General features: G+C 34.7%; 2 protein-coding genes and 1 long non-coding RNA gene across 8 annotated transcripts; 1 reads left to right on the top strand and 2 right to left on the bottom strand.

The window, feature by feature from the left end:
- Window positions 1-3,223: 3,223 nt before the first annotated feature.
- On the bottom strand, window positions 3,224-8,086 carry LOC108813333 (probable methyltransferase PMT18). 4 transcript variants are annotated; one of them, XR_001943558.2, is made up of 7 exons: window positions 7,116-8,086; window positions 6,821-7,031; window positions 6,434-6,734; window positions 5,619-6,222; window positions 5,320-5,496; window positions 4,831-4,888; window positions 3,975-4,237 (listed from the first exon to the last, which is right to left on the bottom strand). XR_001943558.2 is itself a non-coding variant. In XM_018585871.2 (6 exons), the coding sequence occupies exons 1-6, from the start codon at window positions 7,848-7,850 to the stop codon at window positions 3,444-3,446; spliced, it is 1,932 nt and encodes a 643-aa protein (XP_018441373.1). In that variant the 5' UTR covers window positions 7,851-8,086; the 3' UTR covers window positions 3,224-3,443. The 4 variants fall into 4 exon arrangements, 1 of the variants encoding a protein (XP_018441373.1); XR_001943557.2 differs by having other exon boundaries at window positions 5,320-5,484; XM_018585871.2 differs by lacking the exons at window positions 3,975-4,237; window positions 4,831-4,888; window positions 5,320-5,496 and adding exons at window positions 3,224-3,660; window positions 3,777-3,907 and having other exon boundaries at window positions 5,886-6,222.
- Window positions 8,087-13,479: 5,393 nt separating this feature from the next.
- Window positions 13,480-15,474, top strand: LOC108861760 (uncharacterized). Of its 3 annotated transcripts, none has more exons than XR_001950914.2 (7): window positions 13,480-13,670; window positions 13,760-13,950; window positions 14,062-14,237; window positions 14,320-14,477; window positions 14,635-14,773; window positions 14,919-15,094; window positions 15,170-15,474. It is a non-coding gene; the product is annotated as an uncharacterized LOC108861760 (long non-coding RNA). The 3 variants fall into 3 exon arrangements; XR_001950919.2 differs by having other exon boundaries at window positions 13,482-13,670; window positions 14,635-14,689; XR_001950904.2 differs by having other exon boundaries at window positions 14,635-15,094.
- Window positions 15,475-20,142: 4,668 nt separating this feature from the next.
- Window positions 20,143-22,184, bottom strand: LOC108811948 (actin-2-like). The gene is made up of 5 exons (XM_018584075.2): window positions 22,028-22,184; window positions 21,696-21,773; window positions 21,210-21,603; window positions 20,506-21,119; window positions 20,143-20,416 (listed from the first exon to the last, which is right to left on the bottom strand). Exons 2-5 carry the CDS (start codon window positions 21,753-21,755, stop codon window positions 20,351-20,353), a joined length of 1,134 nt encoding a protein of 377 aa, XP_018439577.1. The 5' UTR covers window positions 21,756-21,773; window positions 22,028-22,184; the 3' UTR covers window positions 20,143-20,350.
- Window positions 22,185-22,713: the final 529 nt, after the last annotated feature.

Below are 22,713 nucleotides of genomic sequence, written 5' to 3'. Positions count from 1 at the left end.
ACCGACTTTCGAAAAATGTACTATTTAAAAATTTTGGATGTTTGTTTTATTAAAAATAAGCCTAATTAGTTGAAAACAAATTTACTAACTTGGTTTTACACTTTTCTATTAGTTTCAGCTATGATGATGGATGTTTGGTTAATCTTGGCGATATGATTAAAATTTGTTCAATGAATAATGAGATTTCTTAAGTCCAACATTCTATAAATGATGTTTGGGATTTCACTACATCTGATATCCCTCAAGTAAGGTAACTATGTGAATATTTTATAAATTTATAAACTATGATATGGAATAATTGGACTCAACTAGAACAAGTTAAGCTCAAGATGAAGCAGAAGATCCACAACAAACAAACACACTCTGCGATCATAGGCTGTTGGTTAAAATAGATTAAGGAGAAAGTACTCTATAGGTATGGTATACAGGAATTTGAGAGAACATTATGACACTTTACCTTGAAAAAACGCGATTTGGATTACAAGAGGCATACCTAAGCATAGTTTCACCGCTTGGCTTTTCGCTTTGAATAGAAACCCGACTAGGGATCGTCTACAGAACTGGGGTGTATTAATCGACATCGAGTGCCTTTTTGTGCTAATCAAATGGAAAGTAGAGACCATCTTTATTTTGAGTGTACTTACACTTGGGATCAATGGAGGACTTTTGCAACTCGCCTTGGACTTGATCAGCTTCGATCATGGACTGGTAATCTATCACAGATGCACAATCTCACAGAAAATCCTTTCTGAAAAAGGATCATCCTCATGTATTGGCAGGCTACAATCTACTGGAGTTGGGTGGAGAGAAATTCAAGGCTTCACGAGCAAACATATCAAACGACAACTACATTGATTCCTCTGATTGAGCCTTCGTGACTCGAAACCCGTGACATCTTTTTCTCTCATGCGAATTTGGCTTCAAGCCATCAAAAGAGATGCTCTGACAATCGTATTCTGGAATCAATAGAAAACTGGGCTTTTAGTAATATTATTTGGGCGTTTAGTTTGTAATTGGACTGGGTTATGGTAAGCTAAATTCTTTAGAGTTGTAATTTTTGTCCTTTAAGTTTAACTAGATTATGATCCGCGCTTTGGAAGCGCGGAATATTTTACGATGAAAATTTTTACTAATAACTTAACAAATATTTTGGTAACTTTTAAAGAGTGTATTTAAAATATTTTTGCATTTAAATCAGTGTTTCTAAATTCAACCCGATTGTGATTATACCGGTTAATCTGGAGATCTGACAATTCAATTTAGGTTTTTAAAATATTCATATTAACAAAAAGGACAAGACTTGGGTTCACCCCCTATGGTGAACCTTCAAATTCACCACTTCCCTAATAACCAATCAAAGTGCCAGCTAGACTAATTATAAAATAATTAAAAAAATAAATAATATCATATTTAATAATGCTAATGTCAATATTTAATCCCTAAATTCAAACTATATACCTAAATTCAAACTATATACCCTAAATCCAAATTCTAAACACTAAATTTTAAATTATAAACCCAAACTCTATACCCTAAACCAAAACTCTATACCCTAAACCTAAATCTTAAACCCTAAACCCAAACCATAAATCATAAACCAAGAAATCTAAACTTTAAACCCAAAATTATACCCTAAACTCAAACCATAGACCCTAAACCCAAATCCTATACTCTAAAACCAAATCATAAACCCTAAACCCAAACCGTAGACCCTAAACTCAAACCCTAAACAGTAACCCAAACCATGAACTCTAAATCCAAAATTTAATTCTTAACCTTAAATTTCAAAAGAACAACATCAATATTAATCCAAATATTTAGGGTATAGGGTTTGGATTTTGTATTTACGTTTTGGGTTTAGAGTCTAGGATTTGGGTTTAGGGTATAGGTTTGGGTTTAGAGTTCAGGTTTTTGGGTTTATGATTTATAGTTTGGGTTTAGGGTATAGAATTTGGGTTTAGGGTATAGAGTTTGGATTTATAATTTAGAATTTAGGGTTTAAAATTTGGATTTAGGGTATAGAGTTTGAGTTTATGGATTAGATAGTGATATTAGCATTATTAAAATTGACACTATTTATTTTTTTTAATTATTTTGATTTTTGAAAAAATTATTTAATATTTTTAATCATTAATCTAGTTGGCACTTTGATTGGTTATTAGAGAAGTGGTGAATTTGAAGGTTCACCATAGGGGGTGAACCCAAGTCTTGTCCTAACAAAAATCACTAAAATTCGAGATTAACCGATTGAATTGATGGATGACCAATATGTAATCTCATTTGATTTAAATTGTAATAGTTTCATAATTTGTAATCTTATAATCCAAATTTTAAAGTTCATTATTTTGCAATTTATGAAATTATGATGTTTCTACAAAATTTTAAAGAGAAAATGATAGATATAAAATATTAAGATTAATTATTGTATTGTTTGGAAACATTGATAGTAGTATAAAATATATTGTTTGGAAACATTGATAGTAGTAAAAAATAAGTATATTGTTTGGAAACATGGATAGTAGTATAAAGAAAAGAACATTAATGATTTAATGTAGGTTTAACTATAAAGTATAAAGGTGTATTTAATTTAAAAACTTACAAAATAAATATTAGGTCCAACATAATGTTTCTGTTTTAATAAGATAGATAAGAAAAGTGAAAAAATTTCAAAAAAAAGGATGAACTATTTATAAAAAAAAAAATTATTGACTCTTTTAAAAAACCTAACAGAAATATCATAATTATGTCAAAACAGATTTTTAATTCAAAATGTATCTCATAAGTCATTTTATATACATAAATTCTAAAATTGATGTAAAAAAAGTATCTCATTCTTTTTATGTTTTCATAAAAACAAGAAAACAATCAAAACCCATGCAATGCACGGATCTATACCTAGTAAATCATAAATCTTAGGATTTATAATTATCCAAGTGTTTAGAGTTAACCCAAGAATTTAAAATTTATCCAAGAGTTTATCTAAGAATTTAGGGTTTAGAGTTTAGAGTTTAGGATTTGGTGTTTGCTGACGTTATTAAAAAGAAAATTTTTAAAATTATTTTGTTTTCAACTATTATTATTATTTAATATTTTATCTTTTAGTTTAAAAAAATATAATTTAATTTTTTTTTTTAAAAGATACTGAATATATGAAATAAATTTCTACTAATAAAGAGGGAACAATATTATTTGGGTCTAAGACCGGCCCTCTCCCGTTTTCAAAAATGTAAGCTATAGAAGTCTTTCAATTGTTTCTTTTAGTATTTTTACAAAAAAAAGTATTTTTCCAAATAATCTTAGAAACTTTCTTTAAACCAACTTTTTGGTAAACCAATATTCTTTTCTGGGTCGCAAAGAAAGTTTCTTCCAACAAACAAAACTAAGGATGCGAAACAGAGCATGAAAAAGATTAGAGTACAGAGTCTCAAAAAGATGAATTTAGCTCAAGCAGAAGGACCAGTCCAGTAGGATTTAACAGCGAGAAGGATCTTCTCAGGGATAAAAGGACCTTTCTCGTGATCCAAAATGCGACTCATCCACTTCATTCCATTGGTAATGCTTTGTATCTTGGTTAACATTTCCACAGTGTCCCTAAACACTACTGTTCCTTCTGGTCTTAGTATTCTATCCATCTCAAGTAGTATCAACGTCACATCACACCTTTCATCATCATCAACAACAAAAACATTAGCATTCACGTCTAAATTAAATGCTTAATATTGTAGATTTACTTAGAAAAATATATACGTAATTAAAGTCTAGTAATAGGAGTTTACCTGTTCTCGTATATGCTGAACAATCCACCAGCGTGAATAAGATCATAAGTTCTTGGATACGTCGAGAATGCTTCACACCAATCTTGATACGTTCCTATAAATCCCCTCTCGTAAATCATACCTAATGTTTGTGACGCGACCGCGTCTCTTTCGAATAATAATAAAATAATTCGCGATAAAATAACGATAAATAAATAGTAGCGCAGCGGAAATAATAATAATAATACGGATAATAAAATCCACGTCACATCATAAAGTCAAATACAATACCATAAAGTCAAATCCGAAATATAAATAACAACATAAGCCCGAAGGCCTGAAAATAGAAAGTAGCGTAAAAGATAGAAGTCCGAAGGCCTAAATGCCCAATAACGATAAAGGTAAAACGATAAAACGATAAAGCCCACGAGCCCAAATAGTAGCACTAGTCCGATATGATCACTCCTGCTCATCGGTCTCACCTGAAAGGGGAAAGAAAGAGGGGTGAGCAACAGGGGAGTCGCTCAGTGAGGTATGGGATGCTAAACCGCAAACCACTGACTCAGTACATAGCACTACGACTATGTAGGCCTAGCTCTAGCATGAAACAAACACGGTGTCTACACCACAAAGAACAATCAACAAGCGACTAGAGAACTATCCAACTACAACCCATGCGCTTATAGTACACAGCTACTCTCTGCACCACGCATCTCCTCATAAGGATATAGATAACCGCTGCGTCGCTAGTACAGTATGTCTCTGTACCCCCGCACAACCACCCGCTGCGTCGATAGTACAAACGTCTCTGTACCCCCGCACAAATCCCATAGTCCCTACTATATAACTATATATATACATATATATGGCAGTTCTCAGCATCAATCATTTCACACAACCGTTGAATCCTCTATTAACCTAGTTCCGGTTTAACAATCAATAACAATTATGAACACGCAAGACTCTCAAACAAACTCAAACAGACTCGATTCACAGAGATTATCATGTTTCGAAACTAAACTTTTCATAATAGCAGTACTAAACTAGCTCGGGATTTAAACGGAGTAGCCCTCACCTTAGCAATGAAGAAAAGTGATGTCTATGAACTCCAGCTGCTCAAATAGACTCCAAATCTGAAACCAGGGTGAAATTCTGAGTCAGAACGCCTTTCGAACGGATGAAAACGGTTATGGTCAAGGTTTACGGAAAAGTCAACTCGCTGGTCAAAGGTCAACCCGGTCAAACCTTGACCAGAAATCAATTTAGCTAACCGACCGGTTTACTCTGACCTAAATCGATTTCAATTGGACCGTCCGGTTTAACCTTAACCGAAATTAAATTAATTAATTAATTAAATCGACCGGTTTACCCTAACCGAAATCTAATTAATTTTAACCAACCGGTTTACCCTAACCGATTCGCAATTAATTTAAACCAGTCAAACCAATCAACCGACCGGTTAACCGAGTCAACCGAGTTGACTCGCTGAGTTGACTCGGCCGAGTTGACCGAGTCACCAGCGAGTCACCGGCGACGATCACCGGCGGCGACGGCGGAGGCTTACCGGCGGCGATGGCAGTCCGGCGGCGGAGAAGTGGCGGACCGGCGGCGGATCAGCGGTGGTCCGGCGGCGGAGAACGGTGGTCCGGTGGTGGCAGGGCGATTTCCGGCAAAACTTTGGAGGGCTCGTACGGCTTCGTCCGAGCTCCGATTGCGACGATTCTGGTGGCTATGGATTCGTCTCGACGAGAGGAACACGATGGTGGGTTTGCATGCACGAGATTCGCAACGGTTAGAAAGTTATGGACGATTTACTAAACGCACGAAACTAAACTCAAATGCATGGCGGTTTCCGGCGCTTACCGACTACAACGAACGGTGGTGATGAGCTTGACGTGGTCTTGGCGTGCGGTGGCTCCGGCGATGACTCCTGGTGGCTCAATTGCAAGATTTCTCATTCCTTCTCTTGAACTCTCTCTCTCTTTTCTAACTTTCTTATTTCTTTTTCTTGTTTCTGAGAAAACAAAGCTGGATTGGGTATTTATAGGCAAACACTTGGGTCTTTGGTATTGCTTGGACCTTAGCCGGCTAACAAAATTCCTGACCAAAAATTCGGGTCGTTACAGTTTGCTTCTCCGCATCCACAGGAACCACATTCATAACCCAAGATGGATATTTCGCAATTGCTGCAGCAAATCCACCGAGGTATGCATTCATGTCCATAATGTTCCTGAATCTTCCACGTGAAAGCTCTGGCATTATGTGTTTGTAATATGCTATTCTCTCCTTCCACACCTCATTGTCTTCTTTGAATTTCTCCGCATTGATCTCTGGTATAGTTCCCTGGATAATCCTAGGTGGGACCGCAAAAGCTCGGTCCGGCCAATCCTCTAAAGCACCTCCTGCAAACTCATCTGGACTGTTTGCTTCTGGCAATGGCGTTACACAAGATTCCAGTTCTTTGTACCTGTCAAAGATACATCAAAAGTTATGTTTAAGCGTCCGACACTTGCAATATCTATCATGGACATTTGTCTCTCCACTTGTTGGTTTTAAGTTCAAAACTCATGATTACTAATATTTGACAAAACATATACTATGTTGAAAATTCATGATTACTAATATTTGACAAAACATATACTATGTCTTGGAATTTTGAGAGGGTTGAGATTGTGTACCAAGCGAAATCAGGTTGAACTGCTTTGGTGCATATTGGAGGAGATTTATGAGCTCTTTTAAGTTTCTTACACGCAATGTGATTATTTGGCTTTTGCCAAATTGAAAAATCACCCTTCTCTGTAACCTTCTTCCAACAAAGACTCTTTGCTGCATTTTCTATTGAATCTTGCTCTTGTTTCAAATCCTCTTGCGTTCTTTCCCAGCCTTTCCAGTGTTTCTTCCAGTTAATCGGTGGACCGGAAAGAATCCAATAACCGCCCGGTCTTAAAACTCGGTCCACTTCGGTCAAGTATAAACCATCTACACACATGTCAATTTTTTTTTGTTGGTTAAGTTCCCACAACAGTCAAGAAATATGAAAAAATAATTAAAGAAAATGTTATTACCGTTCTTAAACCAAGGAATCAAACAACGAGAACAGTGAGCAAGATCAAAAGCTCTGGCCGGATAAGGAAGCCTTATTGATCCCATAATCCCTATAATCGCAGGAACTCCACGTTCCAACGCAAACTGGACCTGAGCTTCATGAGTGTCTCTTGGAGCAAAAGACATAGCCACAATATCCCTCTTCAACAAGTAAGCACCAAAACTTGCAACCTATACAACCAGCAACATTGAATCAATCAAATACAAGTCAGCCATCCCTTATTAAAAACGATGATCTACAAAGTTGAAACTTACACCACATCCCGTGTCAATAGCTGTTCTAATGCCTCCGTCAGTAAGAGGGATGAGTCTAGAAATGTCATCAATGTAAGCATCAGCTCCACGTGGAAACCCGGTGCCACCACCAGGGAATCTAAATCGTTCTCCTTCGACTTGGATCCAGTTTTGTATTGCTTTCTCGATACTTAGCTCCTTGTGTGGGATGTTGTCGTACCAAGCATAGTCTCTGCTCTGAGGCCATTTGAGTGGAATCTTGTAGTTTGGCGGGGGAGGAATTAGACAATAAAGAAGCTCATCTTTTGAAGGACAGTGTCTCTCTCTGTATTTCATCATGTTCCTGTCGAATCTTCTACCTCTCTCTCGATCTTCACATGGAGTGTACTCGCTGAGAGACATGTCGCATGGCTCGAAATACTTTATGGTTTGGTTCTTTTGTTTGAGCTCGAGTTTGTGATGGCTTTCGAAATCTAACTCAACTGGTTCTGAAGATGAAGAGGAGGACAAGGAAGAGGAAGAGGAAGAAGAGAGACTCGCATCCTCGTCTTCAGAAGAAGTAGAAAGTTTTGACTGAGTCTTGGTTTCATCACATCCCTTTCTTGAGAAAACCTCAGAGGAAGAAGAAGGGAGTGTGTTGGTTTGCCAAGCTCCAAGAACGTAAGACAGTATGCAGAACCCACTTACACAGAGAATCCAAATGAGTCTTTTTCTCTTCGCTTCTGCGTGGTGATGACTATTGTTCTCTTTCGCCATTTCTTGAGTCTTGTTTCAGTAGAGATGAGCAAAACACTTGCAACTTTTATCTGATTTTAGTAAAACTAAAAGCTAAATTCAGTAAAATGTTAAAAAAAATGTACGTAAGGTTAGTGGAGCTCGAAACACGAGGATAAGGGATCCACCACCATCAGGGAAAAAATTGATAAAAGTAAAATATTTGTATAAAAACTATAATTGGTCTCTATTCTTTAGCAGAAAGGCAAGAAGCACACTTATTAGATGTGGTCTAAACTCTAAAGAGAGGGAAAAATATTAAAATTTGAGATAAAGTTGGAGCCTGACTAGCCTCATTTTCCGCTCTGCCATGTACCTACACAGAGTCAGTGGCAGAGGCATGGGGTCAACTAACCCATGAATTTTTAGAATTTCGTTTAACTATAGTAAGTATCTATCTTATTAAAACAGAAACATTACGACTTCTTTTAGGTGGATTTTTAAGTTGGACCTTATGTAATTAATGTTATATTAATATACTTATTATTAGACATGCCTTTTTATAAATAATTAATATCAACAATTACCATAGTTTTTCACTTTTTACCTTATTATTATATCCATTACGCATGTTTTCTTATATTACATATATTTTACTATAAGCTAGATACATCCACTAGCATATTATACTATAAGATAGATTATTAATAATACATTTACTAACATATAATACTATACGACATATTACTAATAATACAATATATTATTTGTATTCATTAACTTACATCTATCAATATTAACAATACTACGAAGACGACTAACTCTATACTTTGGACCTATAAACCATGATATACTAATTTATAACAAAAATGATATTACTGTTTCAAATTAGTTTTTATAAAAATTATTTATAGCAGCAATTTGTTATATAAGATAAATTTAATCAAAGACCCAAATCTTTTTTTTCCTGTTCAGAAAAAAGAGACCTACGAATATATATCATTAAGTTAGCCAAAAATCTTCCGAATAAATAGTAAATCTCACCAACCCAAAAAAAGAATTAAAATATTATGTTTGAAATTTAGCTCACTGGGTTCAGTATAAATCTGTTCATTTCAGGTATGAGTTCTTCGAGTTCTCAACATTTGGATCTAAGTAGATATTTGATTTTTTTTTGTCCGGATCGATTTTTTTGGTTTCAGATTATTTTAACTTTTTTAATATTATAAATCTTAAATAATATATAACATGTATATAAAATATATGAATCGAAAGATAAACCCGCGCAGGCGCGCAGGTTATGATCTAGTTTTAAGTTAACCCTAATGCAATATTGTATTGACCTTTATTCAAGTGCGATCCAATAAATAGATATAATACTAAAAACGTTAGCATCACATATAAATATAAAATGAAATAGCTTCACTAAAATAAAAAGAGTCTCAGTAAAAGGAGGTAAATATAATTTATAAATTTATATTAGTTTATAATTTTCTTTTTCTCTTATCCATTACTTTCTACTCAATTGTATGTGGAAGCATTATTAATTTCTTAAAATGTAAACTTTTTGATGATATATTCCTTTTTCTAATAAAATAATATTATGGCCTCTATAAATAAATGGGTTAATTAGCCTCTATAAATAAATTTTCTGTAAAAAATTATATTTCCCTCACGGCCGACACTGCCTTCTAGTTTAAAAAAATACTAGATCATGACCCGCCCGGGCGGGCGGGTTTATTGTTTGCTTCACGAAATTTTAATCCACGGTGTAAATTATTTTAAATTAAATAGTTTTAAGTTGTATAATACTTAGGGGGTGTATTGTATTGAGACTTTTAGGTGATTTGTATTAAATTGACAATTTCATTGTTATTCAAACATGAATTTCAAAAACTCATTTAAAATCCACTGTTATTGAACTTGATATTTCGTAAAGTACTTTGAAATCCACTGTTATTGAAAATATTTTAAGTTATCGAGTTTTAAAATTTTCAGGTGATTTTAGGGTGTTTGGGTGAAGTTTCTTAGTTAAAAATATTAAAACCCAAATCTCATAGTTTTAGGTGATATTCTAGAGTAGTTTGACAAAAATCACTTAAATCTCTGCAACTTATTGAAATCATCTGAAACTTCATTAAAAATCAAATCAAATCAAATGTTAAATTGAATACACCCCCCTTTAGTCTTGCTGAGTGATTTTATTTGATTGGAACTGCATGTATTCAAAATTTTCTGAAGGTAGAATATAAATATAAATGTGTTAACGGTGAAAAAGCTGGTGATGATAGTTGGTGACGGTGAAAAAGCTTGTGAAAGAGAATCCATTAGCTTTGAAGAATCGACATGATTGGTAAAGAGAACAAAACTATATTTCTTAATACATTGTCTTTGAGGCTTGAGATGTTCGTTCGTAAGTGTTTTTATTTTCTGTCTTTACACCCTACAAAGCAGAAAAAATGCATTAGATCAGTAATAGAAAATGGTTTATAAACACAAACTATAAACAATATTTACAGTTTCATCAGCAAGGATGCACTCTAATGTGTCTCCTCCATAAGGTGTGTTTTGTTTCCAACAATGAAGCACTTTAACTCGAATTCTCCAATTGGCTCTGAGAGGTTTTACGCCATTAATTAGAACTGGAGTGCTTGGTTTCGACATTGTGATTTTTGGGAGTTTTTTGTGAATGTGGAATGATGAATACGAAGACTACTATTTATGGACATATTTTAGTGGGATTAAAAAAATTAGGTGTAATAAATACAAAATATTGCAATTTAGTTGAAATATCGATTTTAGGTATAGTAAAATAAATTTGGAGAAGTGGTTTTCCATATTTGATTTTGACCGATATTTTTTAATCTCCATATGTGATTGTAACAGAGATTTTATAGTAGAAGAATCAACTTAGAGAAAAAAAATTTATATAATCGATTTTTTGTAACTATAAATTGATCCCGATTTTATTGAAACCATAATCTTTAAATAATAGAATAAACTTGGAGAAGGGGTTTTCCATATTTGATTATGACCAAGATTTTTAAATATTTATATTTGATATTTGATTGTAACAGAGATTTAGGGATAGAAAACTCAACTTGGGGAAAATGTTTTTCTAAAATCGATATTTTGTTACTATAGATTGATATTTTTGTTATTCAAATAAGAGTATACGGAAATATATTCAATTTAAAAAAGCACCTTGGGTTTATTACAAATTAGAAAATCAAATGTTTTATTATACAGTGTCGTTGCTAGCATATAATAAAAATAGAAATAGATGTTTTGTCTAATAGATGTCTAATGTGTAACGTATAATAAGATAGATAAATGTAACATTTATAATGTAAAACTTATAATAAGATATATGTTATTAGTAAAGATAAACTATACAGTGCCCAATTTATCTTTACTAACACCAACTTAGTATAGAGTTTGTTATGAAACTATATATTGTCGGACTCGCTATAATGAATCTCACGACCATGTCAGGTCGGTTGTGTCGTTTTACGTAAAACTTATAATAAAATAGATATAATAAAATATATGGGTCAAATTATAATAAGATATATGGGTGTAAATGTTACGATGGGTGAAATGTAAAACAGGCTATATTAAACTATTTTAGGAAATGTTTAAATGAAAGGTTAGGCTATTAATAAAAATGTGATGTCCAACTTAAAAATCCACCTAGAATAAGTTGTAATGTTTCTATTTTAATAAGATAGATACGGAAATATATTCAATTTAAAAAAGCACCTTGGGTTTATTACAAATTAGAAAATCAAATGTTTTATTATACAGTGTCGTTGCTAGCATATAATAAAAATAGAAATAGATGTTTTGTCTAATAGATGTCTAATGTGTAACGTATAATAAGATAGATAAATGTAACATTTATAATGTAAAACTTATAATAAGATATATGTTATTAGTAAAGATAAACTATACAGTGCCCAATTTATCTTTACTAACACCAACTTAGTATAGAGTTTGTTATGAAACTATATATTGTCGGACTCGCTATAATGAATCTCACGACCATGTCAGGTCGGTTGTGTCGTTTTACGTAAAACTTATAATAAAATAGATATAATAAAATATATGGGTCAAATTATAATAAGATATATGGGTGTAAATGTTACGATGAGTGAAATGTAAAACAGGCTATATTAAACTATTTTAGGAAATGTTTAAATGAAAGGTTAGGCTATTAATAAAAATGTGATGTCCAACTTAAAAATCCACCTAGAATAAGTTGTAATGTTTCTATTTTAATAAGATAGATTAATGTGAACGTATTCAGAGAAATGTGAAATCAGGTAAAAAGGTCAAAATAAGAAAAATTACAAAACATATTCACGTGGCACCCATAACTTTGGACTGGAGGAAACAACTATTGGGCCATTTGCGTTAAAGGTTTTTGTGGGGGAGGTCACTCCATTCCCGAAAAAAAAAAATTTAAAAGAAGAGGAGAAGATGAACCTGCACCTGTGCGGCTTTTCCCAGTTAATCCAATTCATGACTATTATGCGAACCCCACGATTGATTCGATTATTATTATTATTTAAAAAAAAATCAAACAGAAAAAAGAAAAATAATAAAAAAATACTTTGTGAATTTCTCCATGGAGTTAACTGACCTAGCTTCTGTCGTATTTCATTGTCTGATTGGTACTACATGAAAAGGATAATAAATGGGGGCATAGTATTCTAGACCAGTCAAGCACAATGTCAGAATTTTCATGCCCCACATCACCAATGCTAGATTTGTCGATTGTGCGCAAGATTCTTCGCACGTGATATACGTATGCTTATATTTATATACGCACGTTAACACAGCGAGCCTCGGTTCGGGGGGAAGTCATCCAATCCGGACCTCAATAATGTTAGTCCCTTTTTTTTTCCAATAATGCTAGTCCCGGTCCACACATGTTAAAAAAAATACATTCTCTCCGTTTTATTAAAATAAATTTCATAAAAATAAAGTTTTAGGTAGAGATTATAAACTTTTTAAAAATTAATTAAATTTAGCATATTACTAAACTTATTGAAAATTGATAATTGCAAAAAGTAATACATGTATAATAATAATTTAATATTTTAATAAATATATAAAACAAAAGCTATCTTTAAAAAACCGAAGTACAACCAAGTCTTGGCCTAAAGATAAAAGGAAAACATCTGGAGTTTCCACTCTGGATTCGAGTAGCATTGGCCACCCATAAACATTTTAAATGGCAAGAAAACTCGGATTTCTATGGATCTTACTCACCATTAATCTTTGAACCTAAAAAACTTTAAGTATCTCCACGTTTAAAAAAAAAACCTGAAGTACTACCTAAAATCAATAACTAATTGAATGTCATACCCTGACTCCCAATATACGTTTCTACAAACATTAACTAAAAAATAAAGTTAATTCTTTTTTTAGCCGTTTATCAATGATGAAAAAACTTGACGTATCATAATCATGTGAATTAATTAAAGAAAATATTTATTTTAAAAGATGCATCTTCTTTATATATAAAAGAGAGTTTCAATCTCTCCTAAGGTGTCCACATGGGATGACAGGCTGGAAACTCATGCTCTCTGCATCCGCCACGTCAGATTAATGAAACAATGTGTTGGGCTCGCGTGTTGGGCTTTCTTCAGTTTATTGCTGTGTGTAGAAGGCCCTAATGAAAACCCTAAGAGAGAGATCCTTCTGCTCTTCGATTTCATTGATTGCGGTGGTGAGACTGTGACGATGGCCTTTGAGTTTCGTAACGGAGGCGTCGTGGTTACTCACTTTAATCCTGCTATGAGTTTGTGAAAGTCCAAAGAAACGAATCGTCGTCGAGAGACTTCGTTTCAGTGGGTTGGTGACAATTCATATCCTCTCATACGTTTTGATGCATATTTACTTTCTCATCATCTCTCTTCTGTGTGGCTTTGATTTTGGTGCAGTTTGAATAACAAGGGTGAAGATGAACCAGAGGAGCGATGCGGTGTGGAGGAGCAGAGAGGAGTGCGGAGGAAGAGAGAAGAGGCTGTACGGAGGATTACCACCGCCGTTGAATATTATTTCTATTTTTGCAGGCTCGTGATTTGAGGATGATGGGTTATATAAAGTTTATATAGGCTGGAAAAAGACGATGGTAAGGATTTGCCATGGAGTTTGATTCTGATTTTGAGTGATATGTTTTGAGTGATATGTAAAACACTTACATGGTAAACATTTGAGTGATATGTTTTGTGGTTCACGGCAGGAGGGAGTGACGTAGCCATACCAGAGCATTTGATCAAACTCCACCCTGCTGCAGAGCCTGGATTATTTGATCTGGTGGGTTATGTCATCTCCGCCGTGGAAGGGAAGCCATACCAGAGTGTGGAGAGGCATGGACGTATTGATTTTCAACGGTTGGCATTAGTGGACCATTCAGCCGTAAGTTTTCTTTGACTTTTGTTTGCTTCCTTTTCGAGTTTTGACTCATTTGATAACGTCTACGTGTGTCTGTGTGGCCCAGGTTGGAATAAATGGAAGATGGGAACAGATTGTACAAAGACATGATCAGACTGGTCGCTTAGTACAAAGGGATGACCACTTGGGCTCGATGAGTTAATGCATTTGTCAATCCATCTAAGACCAATGTTTTTTCAATGACGTTTCTCCTGTTCTTTACGAGTAAGTAAACAAACAAAAAAACCCGTTTCAATGGGTAGTTGATGTTATTGGTTAAGCATTTTCTAGGCATAGATAGCATAGCTATCAGAGAATCATAAACATTTTAATGTTAATCTTAATACAAGAATTTGATAGTCCAGTCTTGGTTTTGTTTCAGAGTTATATGCAGCAGTACGATGATGTTGAAATGTCTGCCCTTGGGATGGGGATGGGTATGCATGTTCTTACTCTCTCTCCTATAAAGTCTTCTGTGTATCGAAACTGTGATAGCCTTTCTAATGATTGCCTCTTCAAGAGTAAGAATTTTTAGAGTTCTGGATTCAACATATTATATACTAAGTATTTTTATGGTTGTCATGGATCCCATTCTTAATTTTATCAGTTTTGGTTTTCTATGGTTTTGATCTTGCACATTGTATCTGACGATAAAATCTGAAACAGCATGCTGAATCAACCCAGCAAGCTGCAGCAATTTGAGTATCAAAGATTCCATTTCATTTTTTGTGAGTTTGTAAGTTGACAAAACATCTTCAAGGAAGAGGCGTACATAAAAAAAGATGGAATCTTTTCAGTTCGGAATTTACAGTGCTGGAGTGTCCACCTGTGCCAGCCTAGAAGTACGTCCCCATTCCTAACTTCTATTTGCTGCTCTGACAAATATTTAATCTCTGAATTTTTTATGGTCTAAATAGGGAGGTGCAGATGTCCTTCAAGCTAAGCTGCCTGGAGTGGGCACACAAGGATTAGCTGTTGCACCAAGTGATTATTGCGGTGTTTCAGCAGTATCAACCAAGCAACAACTTGATCCAGAAGAAAATGGACCGAAGAAAGCACGTTTGGAATAAGTATTCTGGATAGCTGCACCACCGCAAAATCAACTTATGAAACTTTTGGCTTTAGCATCTTCTCAATTTCTGTTTTCCCTTTTTTTTTTGTCTTTGAATTCTATGTGGTGGTCGATACTCGAACTATTAATGAAAATTCGTTTTTCCCTTTCTGACTTTTGCTTTTAAATATCATATAGCGGTCAGAACTTGTACTATTGATGGAACCTTTTCTCCAGATGAATCATCTACAGCAGTTTGTTTTTCGCATACTTCCTACCTTTCATAACCAGTTTATAGTCAAGACAGATATCCTGACAACACTATATATTTATTTGATCCAGTTATTGGTTATCACAATTTTGGTCCACACCTCTGTTGTTCTCGCAAGTCCTATTAGTCACTCTGTTACTGTTATTAACTAATACAGACCCATACAATACAGCAGTGAGCACGTCAATAGTGTCATCAAATAAAGTTTAAAGCAATGAACATTATAGTATACAAAACCATCGACATGGTATGTTCATTGCTTTAACTTGATATGTGTGTCTGTGACTGTCTGTAAATTGCAGGTGACATGCTTAAATTTAGAAGGTTAACAATTTACTTAAAGACACATTTGCTAATTAAAGTGGACTTTGATATGCTAAGCTACAGAACACTAAAAACCATGGACCACATTTTGCAGTGCATCTAAACTTTATTTCCTCCAGAACGTTTCCCCACTAACACACCAGCATTTAATTGAACACAATATTCTTAAAACTAAAATTCAATGACATTTACAATAATCACCCGTTACTAACATGTCAGCCAGAAAAACACACTGTCCATGAAGCATCCACTTCAACAGCCTCAGATGGAAACAAAAGATCCAGAGATCCAGGAAAAAGAAAAATGATCCTATGAATGTGCCTCACGTAGAACAAGATATTAACTTACAAATTTACCTGCTTATAGAAATGGTTTTAAAGCACAAAACGTTCAACTTAATACCGAGACTGGCGAAAATAGTCTTGAAAAAGGTATTTCATTTACATCATTACAAAGATTCCTAAAAATGAACCCACAAATTCTCATTACTACATAAACATAACTCATATAATTTGTGCATTCAAGAGCGGCTAGCGCTTGGCGGATGGGGTAGAAAAAATGCAAGAAAAGAATCACAATAAATAAGGATTAGTTATGCATTTAGAAACGTATTACTGATTTAAGTTTCCACAAATATCACAAGTTAACTTTTTATTAATTTGTACAGCTGCAGCTTCTACGAGTAAAACATACCACAATCAAACATAAAACTTTAACACACCATTAAAAATTATTAATAAAATACTACACATATATGCAAGATGACAGAAAATAAAAAATAATAATCTCATGAAAATACAAAACAAGAGAATGTATTTCTATTAAAAATATAACTGAAATGAATATTGAAACAAAATATTACGATGTCATAAAATATAGTTGATGACAAAAAAAAATCTAAAACGCATAAAAATTATAAACAAAGGTCAAATGTTGACAAAATAAATATATATAATTTAATTAGAAAACAAATTATATTTACTATATTTAGTTTAAAATAATTTTCAAATGTTTTATAAAATTAAATACATTTTAATAGAAAATATTTTTAATGTGAACTCACTCGCCCGTAAGACTGACAAACCTTTAGGTGATTATGTCTCACATTAGAGATTGAACAAAGTGATGAGGAGATTGAAGAAACCGGTCTATTGGCTTGACATAACCGGTCTATCTCAGCTCCATAAAGATGCTTATCCTTCTGCTTACAGTGGGAACCATCCTGGTAATGATTGTAGCCACTGGTGTCTTCCTGGTCTATCTGATACTTGGAACGTACTCTTTTACTCTGATTTTTTCTCCTATCATCAATGTATAAGTTACTGAATAACAGTTATTTCTTTAGTTAACTTTGAAGTGTTGTCGCTTGATTCTTGATTCTTTTGTCCTATCATCATGTTGTGACTCTAAACATGAGGAAAACATCTCAAAAATACAATATACACAACTGTAGAAGGATTCAGTAGTTAGTCGATCAATTTAGGTCTAGATAAGTTTCTATACATTTGTGTTTATTTGTAAATTGATTTGTTACTCCAAATAGATCAATTTAACATAAAAGAAAATTTACATAAAAATTATATCTTTTATAATCTTAGTTACACCCAACTAACATAAAAGAAAATTTACACAAAAATAATATGTTTTTTATAAAACTAATCCATTAAATCCCGCCCGTAGGGCGGGCCGATCCTAGTACATATATAACTACAAGCTATATCATTTTGTAAAAAAAATTGTTTTTGATCAAATCATACTTCATTCGTTCCAAAGTTCAAACTCAACTCAAAGAAGGTAGAAAGACACAATTAACCAAAGGTTGTGACATATTAGTTACGAGACATTGTCAGAAAAAATTCTCATATGTTGTGTGATGGTGAGATTGCATTCAGTATGGGCCAATAGTCAAGCTAAGACTCAGGCAGAAATGCTATGAAGTGCTTATTCATCCTATCTTATATGCTTTGTTCATGAAAGGATGTCACTAGGAGAGGAGAGAGTATACGTGGAGGTCAATTCAGTGTTGCAGGTAGCTGATTTTACTTGAAGCTTAACGAGAGAAACATAGTTATAAGAGCTACAATAGATGAAAAGATGCTTGTTCGGATAAATTCATCAAGCAGAAGTGTGCATAGTAAATCACAAGTGCCAGAGTTTCTGAAAACCTGTTTCCCGTATTGGTTCCTTTGGGTCTGAAGTAAAAGAGAGAAAAGGTTGAGAACTGACTTCTTAGGTTATCCTGCCTTCAGAATTGCAAATTTGTTTACGAGGTGACTTGACTAGGAGTGTATCCGTGACTGTCGTCTGTCGCTATCAGATAAAGATGGAGAAGCTGGACGAAGAATGAATCTTCTGTCACTATCAAGGATATCTCAACTTTCTGAGTAAATTTAAGATTGAGAGATCGTTCTAGATGCACATTTATAGTTGAGAGAAAATGAACATTGCTGAAAGCTGCAGAGATGGCTCTTAATAAAATCTTCTGATTATCACTAGAAACTTGTTGATACTGCTGACTTAAGGGTAAACATTGGGATTGCGTATTCAACGTACAGTTTTGCAGTGATGCTAGTGAATGGAGGAGCAGCAGACAGAGAGAGTATCAGTTTGGCGTATGACCTTAGCCTGTTCGTGTGGTGTTAAAATTCTTGCATTGACTCTGATTAGTATGGCTTGATTCTGGACATTCTTCGTTACTCTCCAGATTTTGAAAACTGGTTTGCAAATTGCACATGACCAAGTTTATTTCTTCGATATCAAATGTCAGTTGTGGTCATCAAAGGAGATCGTTTATCAACATGAAAGGTTCAGAATAGTAAGAATCAAGCTGAGATTTCTAGACAAAGAAGAATTGAACTGGGTTCGAGATCCATCACATTGTGTGATGCTAATACACGATGATTCAGAGGTTGGAGGCTACATGGGATTAATTGTTTAGCAAGCTGGGTCTGATGCCAAATCATAAAAGATGATGAAATAATCTGGGTTAATGGACAAAATCTTATTGTGGTTTTCCCTTGGAAGTTGGAATCCAACATATGAAAAGATACAAGTCAATAAATTAAAATCAGAAGGGTTGTTCATTGTTTGGAGAGCGTACTTGGAGTTTGAAGCAAAAGCGGACATTCTGATGAGATTGAGGATTTGATTTGGCTTCAAGAGACATCTGTGTTTATGGTGATAGATTCAGAATTTTAGGGTCTCTTTGTGGATTATGGTTTTGTACACAAGAGCAGCTTTACTGCGAGGTAGAACCTCTTCAGTGGCAAAACATAATGACATTTATCAAGAGAGCAGCAGAGAAATTTTCCAAACCGGAAGTTGTTTTCAAGTGACGTTCGTAAAGAGACTATCTTATATTCTAAGCGTGGAATGAGCATTCAATCTATAGAGGAATTCAGAGATAGCAGTGGGATTCATCATGATCATACAACGTCAAGCTTAGTAGAAGCTGCAGGTTCTTGTTTTTGAGGGAAGAACAGAAGTTAGTCCCGAGCATAAACAGGTCCATGGAAAGGTAGATTTGAGACTTGTTCTAACAACATAATTGGTGTTTTAACTTAGTTATATACTCAAGCAGGGAGAGATTATGCACTTTAGCTATGTTTTATATATGTCATAAGTTTTTCTATACTTCAAAAAATATCTTTTATATTTTTAATAGCTAAAATATAATTATATATTAAAATTATTATTAATCTGTGATTAATCCGCCCTCGAACCAATGACCTGATGACCTGGTAAATTATATGTTTCAGTGTCCGGATTGGGTTTAAAAACATTGGTTTATATGTCTGCATCATTTTCACTATCAGGTAAGTGAAGGTTGGATTGGGTTTAAAAACATTGGTTTATATGTCTGCATCATTTTCACTATCAGGTAAGTGAAGGTTAGTTATGCTCATAAAAGAAGCCTTATCTTATTTATGAAAACTTCCCTAACCTGCAGGTTTTATTATTACAAGAGCAAGGATATCAACATATCTCAAGCAAGCTGACCAAGTATGAGTAGATCTTTGTTTCCATTAAATGAAAATTTTCTTGTAAGAAATCAATCTATCTGAAGAAAGCTGACCATATCATGTGGTTTGTGAGTTGATTTCTTGTAACCTATCTTTGATGGATTAAGAACACCAGATTTATGATTTCAAATTCCCTAATCAAAATAGGTTTTGTGACTAGACTACACTTACTTTTGTGAAGCAAGTCATCCACTTTCTTTTTTTTTGTCGAAGAGCTTAGAAAACTTAAACCCACTACTATCAATATAGAAATAGTCGAACATTTTCATACACACAAGACTCCATTTCCCACAAAACGTACATGAACAACCATAAGGAAACAAAACTCATAAGAAGGAAGTACCAAACATATATATATGTATATTCACTTTAACCAGTTTTATCAATGAACAAGCCGAAAACCACAAACACCAAAGCCAATAGGTTGTGTCTAGAAGCACTTCCTGTGAACAATGGCTGGTCCTGATTCCTCATATTCTGCCTTCGATATCCACATCTGCATTTCCAAACAAAAGTAACCAAACATCATTACGTTAAGTTAAATCTATGTACCATCAACACAGTTAAAAAAAAAGTTTACAATACCTGTTGGAATGTGCTAAGAGAAGCCAAGATGGAACCTCCAATCCATACACTATACTTCCTCTCAGGTGGTGCGACCACCTTAATCTTCATACTGCTTGGTGCCAACGCAGTGATCTCTTTGCTCATACGATCAGCAATCCCTGGAAACATGGTCGAGCCACCACTAAGCACAACATTACCGTACAAGTCCTTCCTGATGTCAACATCACATTTCATGATAGAGTTATAAGTTGTCTCATGAATCCCTGGTGCTTCCATTCCGACAAACGATGGCTGAAAGAGGACTTCCGGGCACCGGAACCGTTCTGCGCCAATAGTGATCACCTGACCATCAGGGAGCTCATAAGTCTTCTCGATGGCAGAGCTTGATTTGGCTGTCTCAACCTCCTGCTCATAATCCAACGCCACATAGGCAAGCTTCTCCTTGATGTCTCTCACGATTTCTCTCTCGGCGCTTGTGGTGAACGTATACCCTCTCTCTGTCAAGATCTTCATCAAAGCATCTGTCAGATCTCTTCCAGCTAAGTCAAGCCTAAGAATAGCATGAGGAAGGGCATAGCCTTCGTATATAGGAACCGTGTGACTCACGCCATCCCCTGAATCCAACACAATACCTGCAAGTAAACCAAACCAACAAGAGAAAATTAAGTCCAGAGCAACCAGACTAAGGACTCTGCTCCAATATACACAAAAAACAGTCGAACCTGTTGTACGGCCACTGGCGTAAAGCGAAAGCACGGCTTGAATGGCAACATACATAGCAGGGACATCAAAAGTCTCAAACATGATCTGAGTCATCTTCTCTCTGTTGGCTTTAGGGTTGAGAGGAGCTTCAGTAAGAAGAACAGGGTGTTCCTCAGGAGCAACACGAAGCTCGTTGTAGAAAGTGTGATGCCAAATCTTCTCCATGTCATCCCAGTTACTAACGATACCATGTTCAATGGGATACTTCAAGGTAAGTATACCTCTTTTGGATTGAGCCTCGTCGCCGACGTAAGCATCTTTCTGTCCCATTCCAACCATAACACCAGCATGTCTAGGACGACCTATGATGCTAGGGAAGACTGCTCTCGGAGCATCGTCACCAGCAAAACCAGCCTATCAAAACGATCAAAGATCAACAAGTTATGAGAGAAGAAGAATCAAATCTTTGAAAGGAAACTAGGAATTAGAAGAGAAAAGGAGATCACCTTGACCATGCCGGTTCCGTTATCGACAACAAGTGGTTGAATCTCCTCAGCTTCTGCCATAGTCTTGGATTATGAAACCTAAAGCAGAGAAAGAGGATCAGATTCCGATAAAACGACTAACATCACGGAGTTGAAAGACATGCAAATCAAAAATTGTTTGTTTGGTATGCATGATCGAAGGGGAAGCAAACAAGAATCTTGATCAGTTGGAAGCAAATGATCATCGGCTAGAAGAGAGAGTGATCAACAAGTCAAAACAGATAGCAAAGACGAGACTGAGGTAAGAAGTTGAACGAGATGAAGAAAGGAAGAAGAAGAGAAAAGAAACTTACGGTGGCTAAACGCAAGAGATCAGAATCGCAATTATGGAGGGAGAGGGTGAGAACTTGAGAAGGTTGTCTAGTGAAGGAATCTAAAAGGACGGAGAAAGAAGAAGAGAAGAAATGTGTAGTGTGTGACAACATTAGTGCTCAGTGGCCCCTCTCATAATTTTCTTGCTTTCCTCTTTTATTATTTTTTCTTTGCTTTTCTTGTCAATCAAATTTCTCATTAAAAAAGGAAACACTTTGATTTCTTCGGTTTTGAAGTTTGTGTAAAAGTGTACTATTTGATAAGACTAGAGAATTATTAATTCGATACAGAACTTATTCTTCCCAGATTAAAAATCAATTTTGGAGATTTAGGCTGTGACTAGGCTTGGGATTCGTGGTTCAAATCGGATTTCGGTTTTGTCCAATCGGATCTTGATTTTTTGGATTTATCAAAATCGGTTATATTCGAGTTATATGAAAGTTTAATTCGAGACCGGTTCCGATTCTATCAGTTTCAAATTGGAGTTAGTAAATCTTCAAAAAATCTATACAACCTGATGTACTTTCGGTTTTGGGTCTAATCGATTCTTCGGTTGATAAATACATGATTACTACCTACTTTATAACTAAAACGTAGTTAAAATCGGTTCTTTGGTTTTAAATTACCTGATTTGTACCTATTTTGTAATCAAAACCTAAATAAAATT

This window comes from Raphanus sativus, chromosome 1, assembly GCF_000801105.2.
Source record: "Raphanus sativus cultivar WK10039 chromosome 1, ASM80110v3, whole genome shotgun sequence".
Taxonomy (NCBI): domain Eukaryota; kingdom Viridiplantae; phylum Streptophyta; class Magnoliopsida; order Brassicales; family Brassicaceae; genus Raphanus; species Raphanus sativus.
This window is presented reverse-complemented; position numbering and strand designations above follow the sequence as displayed.